This window comes from Erythrolamprus reginae, chromosome 2 (genome assembly GCF_031021105.1).
Source record: "Erythrolamprus reginae isolate rEryReg1 chromosome 2, rEryReg1.hap1, whole genome shotgun sequence".
NCBI classification, from domain to species: Eukaryota; Metazoa; Chordata; class Lepidosauria; order Squamata; family Dipsadidae; genus Erythrolamprus; species Erythrolamprus reginae.
The window spans coordinates 303485980-303494023 of record NC_091951.1 but is presented as its reverse complement, the minus strand read 5'-3'; the positions used below and the strand labels follow the sequence as shown (position 1 = coordinate 303494023).

General features: G+C 38.9%; 1 protein-coding gene across 1 annotated transcript in view; it reads left to right on the top strand.

The window, feature by feature from the left end:
* The first annotated feature begins 89 nt into the window (after nucleotides 1-89).
* Nucleotides 90-8044, top strand: part of LOC139162530 (uncharacterized) — a 46550-nt gene continuing 38595 nt past the window's right edge. The window contains exons 1-2 of the mRNA XM_070742985.1: nucleotides 90-228; nucleotides 7003-7140. Coding sequence (XP_070599086.1) covers nucleotides 178-228; nucleotides 7003-7140 — 189 coding nt within the window. The 5' untranslated portion in view covers nucleotides 90-177. The remainder of the gene's footprint in view (nucleotides 229-7002; nucleotides 7141-8044) is intronic.

The following is an 8044-nucleotide window of genomic DNA, read 5'->3' as shown; positions in this document are numbered from 1 at the left end:
ATGAGAATATGGATAGGGAAACGTTGACGCCCCTCTAGGAAATTTGGGGCTCGCTTGATTATTTGAGAGTTCTTGTCGTAGCCATCTGACAGGGCCCGTTGCCGGGGAAACGCGTCGCGCGAAGGGAGGAAGCCCCTGGAAAGAAGGCTCGCCCTCCGCGCGGCTCCCCTGAGCATCATGAACAGCCGAAGTGAGCGGCCGGTTCCTTTGCCTCGGACAGCAACCAAGGTAAAGGCTGCACGAGATGCTGACCTCCGCCTCTCCTTTCCCCGTTGCCTCCTGACGTTGGCGCCGAGATAATGCAGTGGATTCCGTTGGAGAGCCTTGCTTCTGTTGCTCTGCCATCCCCCCCTCCCTTTTCTGTCCCGCATCATCCACCAGCTCGTGTGAACTGCGCTCGGAAAGGGGGAAAAAAAGTTTAGATTTAGGGAAAACATGGAACCGAGTGGTGTTTTTCAGGACTTAAAAAAATAATCCCCGAAACCAGATGTTTTTAGTGGTTAACACTAGAGAAAAGAATGCATACCCACAACATGGTAATAGAATTCTTTATTGGCCAAGTGTGATTGCACACACAAGGAATTTGTCTTTGGTGCATATGTTCTCAGTGTACATAAAAGAAAAATATACATTTGTCAAGAATCAGGAGGTACAACACTTAATGATTGTGGTAGGGGTCAAATAAGCAACGAGGAAACAATATTAATAAAAACCTTAAGGATACAAGCAACAAGTTATAGTCATACAGTCATAAGTGGGAGGAAATGGGCGATAGGAATGATGAGAAAAAACTAGTAGTAATAGCAGTGCAGACTTAGTAAATGGTTTGACAGTGTTGAGGGACTTATTTGTTCAGCGGAGTGATGGCGTTTGGGAAAAAACTGTTCTTGTGTCTGGTTGTCTTGGTGTGCAGTGCTCTGTAGTGACCTTTTTGAGGGTAGGAGTTGAAACAGTTTATGTCCAGGATGCGAAGGGTCAGTAAATATTTTCACCACCCTCTTTTTGACTTGTGCAGTATACAGGTCCTCAATGGAAGGCAGGTTGGCAGCAATTGTTTTTTCTGCAGTTCTGATTATCCTCTGAAGTCTGTGTTGGTCCTGTTGGGTTGCAGCACCAAACCAGACAGTTATAGAGGTGCAGATGACAGACTCAATGATTCCTCTGTAGAACTGTATCAGTAGCTCCTTGGGCAGTTTGAGCTTCCTAATACTATTTTATCAGGAATATTATTTTTTATTATTAAAGACACTAATAGGTTAGTATCTTTAAAAATACAGAATGATAGACATAGAATGATATAAAGAAATAATAATGAAGTTAGGTTGGGATACCATCAGAGTAAAAGTGAGAAGAAAATTTTAGTCTGTTATTAAGATATGAGTTAAGGAGGAGAAGCACTCAAGAGAAGGTAAAAGGAGGAGGAAGAGGAAGTTGAAAGTGAAGAGAGTAGAAGAGAGGAAAGAGAAGAAGCGGAAGAAAGTAGAAGAGAAATAGAAGATAGATGGATGGAGGGAAAGAAAAGGAGAAGAAAAGAAATAAGAAAGTAGGAAGAGGAGAGAAAGGTAGAGGTGGGGAGTGCAAAAGACTGAGACTGAAGAAATGGAATGGAAAATTGGTGCAAAACAGGAGATTGATTTAAAATGTATGTATACATATATCACTCTCAAGGTATGTGTATTTTGATGTATGGGTGGAGCTTTTGGGAGAATTTTTTTAAAAAATTCTTTAAAAAACCACCATTGACATCTGGAAAGATGCATTTGGGCTAAAGGAAATGGGCTGGTTCTGTTGGAGCCTTTCTTGCAAATGGCTGGAAAAATCGAAATAAGAATATAAGAAGAAAAGTTCTGGTCGATGCAGATATTTTTAATGCTTCTTGGCTATTTATGGACCTTTTTTTCCCTACCCCAAATGAGAATAGGTCCCCCCCCCCCCATTGGGTTCTTTCCAGATATTGGATGATGCTTCAGCTTCTATGATTCCCATATGCAGTTTTCAAGTTATGCTTTTGGGGGATTTATGACAGTTCTTCAGGCATCTGAACCCCATCAGATTAAACGTATTAAGGTGAAAAGATGTTCCAGATACATTAAAGTGCCTTTCAGGTCTGGGTTTTCTCCACAGAGGTGTGTGAGAAGTAAATGTCATAGACATGTGTGTAAGTATTTACATCCATTTCATGTATTCATAGTTATGTTTATATTAACCGTATTTTTCGAGTATAAGATGCACCTTTCCCCCCTAAAAAGAGGGTGAAAATGTCAGTGTGTCTAATACACTGAATACAGTCCTTTTGGCTGTCCTGAAGCCCTGCCCTCCGTGTCCCATTTTTGCAAAAAATGGGCCTGTTTTTTGCAAAAAGGGGGTGAACAGAGGGTTAGGGGAGCCTGCAGAGAGCTCCTGGGGACTGGGGGACGGCAAAAATGGTCCGCTTTTGGAAAAAGGCAGGCAAAAAACAGTCCATTTTTCACAAAATTGGCATTTTTTCCATCCCCCAACACCCAGGAGCTCCCTTTGCCCATCAAATTTTTGTGAAAAAACATTTGAAAAACTGCCCGTTTTTCACAAAACAGGGATATTTTTGCCTTCTAATTATCTCAGCAGTCTCCGAACACCGAACGCGGAAGTTCGGGTTTGGCGTTCGGCTTCGTGAAGCTGCTGGGAAGCCACACGGCTGTTTTAAAAGGTGACAGCCGGCCTGGGGGGCTTCCCAGCAACCTCCCGAACCCCGAACTTTTGCCGAACTTCTGGGTTCGGGGTTCGGGAGGTTGCTGGGAAGCCCCCCAGCCCGGCTGTCACCTTTTAAAACAGCCGCGCGGCTTCCCAGCAGTCTCCGAACGCCGAACGCGGAAGTTCGGATTTGGCGTTTGGCTTTGGGAAGCTGCTGGGAAGCCGCCCGGCTGTTTTAAAAGGTGACAGCCGGGCTGGGGGGCTTCCCAGCAACATCCCGAACCCCGAACCCGGAAGTTGGGCAAAAGTTCGGGGTTCGGGAGGTTGCTGGGAAGCCCCCAGCCTGGCTGTGACCTTTTAAAACAGCCGGGCGGTTTCCCAGCAGCTTCCCGAAGCCGAACGCCAAACCCGAACTTCCGCGTTCGGCGTTCAGAGACTGCTGGGAAGCCCCGCCACCCGGCTGTCACCTTTTAAAACAGCCTGGGGGCTTCTCGGCGGCCTCCTGAACGCCGAACCTGGAAGTTCGGGTTTGGCGTTCGGCGTTCGGGAGGTCGCTGAGAAGCCCCAGGCTGTTTTAAAAGGTGACAGCCGGGCGGCAGCGTTTTTTTGCGGGTTTTTTTTTTTTTGGTTGCACGGATTAATTGACTTTACATTGTTTCCTATGGGAAACAATGTTTCGTCTTACGAACCTTTCGTCTTACGAACCTCCCCCTGGAACCAATTAGGTTCGTAAGACGAGGTATGATTGTACTAATACCATTCTATAAAGCTTTAGTTAGACCACACCTAGTGTCCTGCATCCAGTTTTGATCACCACACTATAAAAAAGATGTTGAGACTCTAGAAAAAGTGCAGAAGACAGCAACCAGGATGATCAGGAGACTTGAAACTAAAACATATAAAGAACGGTTACAGGAATTGGGCATGGCTGGTTTAGTGAAGAGAAAGGACCAGGGGAGACATGATAGCAGATATTCCAATATCTGTAGGGCTGTCCTAGAGAAGAGGTGGTCAACCTATTTTCCAAAGCACCTGAAGACCAGACAAGATATAATGGATGGAAACCGATCAAGGAGAGATTGAACCTGGAAATAAGGAGGAACTTTCTGACACTGAGAATGACCAACCACTGGAATGGCTTGCCTTTGGAAGTTGTGGGAGCTTCAACACTTGAGACTTTCAAGAAGAGTTTGGACTGCCATTTGTTGGGGACTGGTGTAGGGTCTCCTGCTTGATGACGAGATGGATTAGAAGACCTATAAGGTCCCTTTGAACTCTGTTAGTCTGTTAATCTGTTCAAATGAGTTCCATCTAGTATATAGAATTCTGGTAAATTAAACCAAAGTCATTTGTTTTTAAAATATGTTTTATGTATTCTGATTGTATATTCCCCAAGTCTTACCTTGCTGGCATCTTCCCTCCCTCCCTCTTTCCCTCCCTCCCTCCCTCTTTCTTTCTTTCTTTCTTTCTCTCTCTCTCTCTTTCCCTCCCTCCCTCTCTCTCTCTTTCAGTTTACAGAGTCTTCGGAGAGGGGCGGCATACAAATTTAATAAATTGAATTGAATTGAATTGAATTACTTACTTACCGGTACTCATTTATTTAATGTGTCACCCATCTTAACCTGTTGCATTCAAATATTATCCATTCAGTGATGTTCATGTGTAGAGTTTATATTTATGTTGCTTCAAATAAGTTGACAATAAAATAACATGGCTATTTTATCTAACAGTGTTATTCTTTCCTGAAAGCAATCTCTGCCCTTTTATGATTAAATAAGGTTTGTGGCATTATATATATTGATGGGTCCTTGATATTTTATCAGCTTTCTAAATGTGCTTCCAAAAGTCAAAATTCTACATAAATGCAAAATGTTTTATCTAAAATAATTACTTTGTCATAGGTTTTCTTTTCTTATATTTTGTAGAAGAAAATAAATACAGTACAGTTATATTTGAAAAAGAATTTTAATTCAGTTGACCTCTACTATTGAAGGAGACTGATGTTTGTAAAAAATAACACACACAATGCTTGGTGTTACCTTCATTTTTAGGAAAGAATTGGTCATTTTACAATCTTCCCAGCATCAATAAAATATTTTTATGCCTCTAGAGGGCAGCATATTACTTTTCTATAAAACATAATAAATCAACAAAATTGATCTGGGATTTTGTAAGAAATAATTTTTAAAAATACTGCAAGTTCAAATACTTTACTATGCTTTTAAAAAATATCAAATAAGGTTACTACTTGGAAAAATGCTTTAACTGACTAATTAAATTTACACTAAAGTGTACTTTGCTTTGTACTTTGCTGTGTATGTTCACATAAAATTATTGTTGTGAGTTTCATATGATTATTGGAGCACTCCTGCCTTTGTCTTTTTGATGGACATTGAATACTGGATTTGAAGCTTGGGCATTTACAGCCTGGTGCAAGCAAGTACAGTATCCACTTGTGATGAAACCTTTCAGGCTTAATATATCTATTTTTACAGGTTCTCTTTACTATTGGAATGGTAAAAGGTGAAAGATTTTCACAATCTGAAGAGACACCAGAGTAAAAAATAATCCTTGTAATAACATAAGAAAAAGCAAAGATTTGAATATTCTTCTATTTAACAATTGTTTTTCTTGCTCATTGTCAAGTTATGTATACCGGTAGTTTACTCTTTAGGCCCTTGTTTTGGTTATTTCAGCAATGCATTTTTGTTCTCAAAGTACACAGATGCTTTGGATATTGCTTGACCTATTCTGTGCAGAAAGCTAAGGCCTTGTTATTGATTTTTTTTTGCAATGCATCTGTGAGACTTCTTGCTAAAACCAGTGGCATCTGTGTTCATTTTTATAAATGTTCAGCAGATTAAAAAAATCTCAGCATAAAACCACTCATTTATATTTTGTAAATTATACTAATAGAGATCTTTATAAAATTTGAACTTAGTTCCAAAGAAAAATGAAATTGTAGACTTGATACCATATCTAACAAAATTCATTTCCTGCTAAAATTTATTTTAAAGACTGAAACCTTTAAAAAGCCCTGTAGCTTTTGGATATGGGACAAACTGGTTTGACATTATGTTTTTGAAAATGTGCCTACATTAGAATAATATTACATACATCTTTGTTTGTTTACCATTGTTTGCTTACCAAAAATCATTGCAACAGCTCCTGATGCAACCGTTTTTAAAATTAAAATTGAGTTATATAAAACAATTGCAACTTGATAGTGAAAATGTGAAACATATTAGGATTTTTACTTTTCTCCATGGTTAAACAGAGCTTCACTTCTTGACTTAAGAAATATCAAATTACATTTTATTTTTTGCATTGGTGAAAGGAATATTTTTATTTTGGTATAAAGTAACAAATTTGAAAGGTTGTATTTCTTGATTTTTGTTTTTGAGGAATTCAGGTAGACAACTACTAATTTAGAACAAAATTTTAAATAAATATAGGCAGTTGTTAAATTATAAACACAATAAATTAGAATTGAGTCATATAAAGGAATTGCAAATTGATAGTAAAAATGTGAGGTGTTTTGGGATTTTTGATTTTTATCCATAATTAACTAGAGCTTCATTTCTTGACTTAATAAATATCAAATGACACTTTATTTTGTGCCTTGAGAAATCATTACAAAGGCACAAAATGGAATATGTCTTGATGCAACTAGAAATAAATAAAAGTTTCCCCAGAGCAAAATCTATCTCCACATTATGTTTATTCACTACTAAACACATTTTAACCATTGGTCAGCTAAGTAAGGTGTAATCATGGTATTTCAGGAAAAAAAATACTTCTGGGGTATATTATGGGCTATGATATGCATTTAGAATAATGGACATATATATGTTAATGAGCTGTGGTGGCACAGTGGTTAGAATACAGTACTACAGGCTAATTTTGTCCACAGCCAGGAATTTGATCCTGACTAGCTTGATTCAGCCTTCCATCCTTCCAAGGCTGGTAAATGAGAACCCAGATTGTCAAGGGCAATATGGTGACATCTGTAAACTGTTCAGAGAATACTGTAAAGCACTGTGGAATAGTATATAAATCTAACTACTATTGCTATTGCTAAGTGCTTAATTGATGTAGTGGGGTAACAAACAATCTTCACATATTTCTTAAAGGTCTTAAAGATCTTATAAGGAGAAATAATAAAACAGTTATAAGCAGTATAATTTGAGGCACAAGATTAATTTGAAGTCTGGAGAATTAAATTATGAAAACATTAATGGTTGTGTTAGCCCATCTTGCCTGCTTTTTAAATTGCCTTCCCCCTCCCGTTAATGTCTGCTTGTTTAAATTCATTTTTTTCTTGTACTATAGGTTGGAAAGCCCAAGTCGAAGGACCCTGCGAGCAATCATCTGCCTCTGTGTTCGGTATATCATGCTAATTGGCTACTTAGAGAAGAAGAGCACAACAATGAACATTACATCCTCTATAAGAACCTGAATGACTACAAGGTTAAAAAAAATGTATTTAATTGTGTACAGAGTTTAAAAGGATTGCAATAAGACTTACTATTCAAGCAAGTTACTGTGCTATTTTTATATTGAACACAGGAACTGTCATCTTTATTTTTCACGCTTGGAATTTTTTACTTCTAAATATATTATTTTAGCACTACAGAATTTGAGATAATTATAAAATACTCACACCATTGCAATTATTCAGAAATCTACATGATTACACAAGTAATAGTCAGTATTGGGTTCCTACCGGAACCGGGAAGGGGGGGGGAACGGGACACCGCACCGGTAGCAGATGAGGCGGGTAGGCACATGCGTCGGAGCAAGATTTGGCTTCTGCACATGCACAGGAAGCAAAAGCTCACGAGGACGCATGCACATGAGAGATTTTGGCAATTTTCGGCAATTTTTTGCTTATGTGCAAAAGCAAAAAAAATTTGCCAAAATTTCACACGCACGCGTGTCTTTTCACAATATTTGCTTCCTGCGCATTCACAAAAGCAAAATCTTGCCCTGATGCACATGTGTGCACCGATCACCCGGAGCTGTGCGCGCATCAGAACCGGTAGCAGTGGTAAGTTGGAATCCCTTCCTGGTAATAGTTGTTATTTTTAAAATAACTCTGCTCTCTGAAGATTCTGAATTTATTTAAAAAAATTAACATTGAAAAATCAGCTATTTATTTCTTATCATCTTTTTAATACTTTGAAATATCAGTTGATGCATTACAAGAGAAATATAACATTGCAATAAATTAATTATAAATTTTAAAAATGGGAGAGCCAGTTTGGTCTAGTGATAAAGGCATCAGGTTCCAGTTCTAGTCCCACTCAAGCACAAAGCCAGCTGGATGACCTTGCGCTAACTACTTTCTCTCAACCCTGCGAAGGAGGCAAGG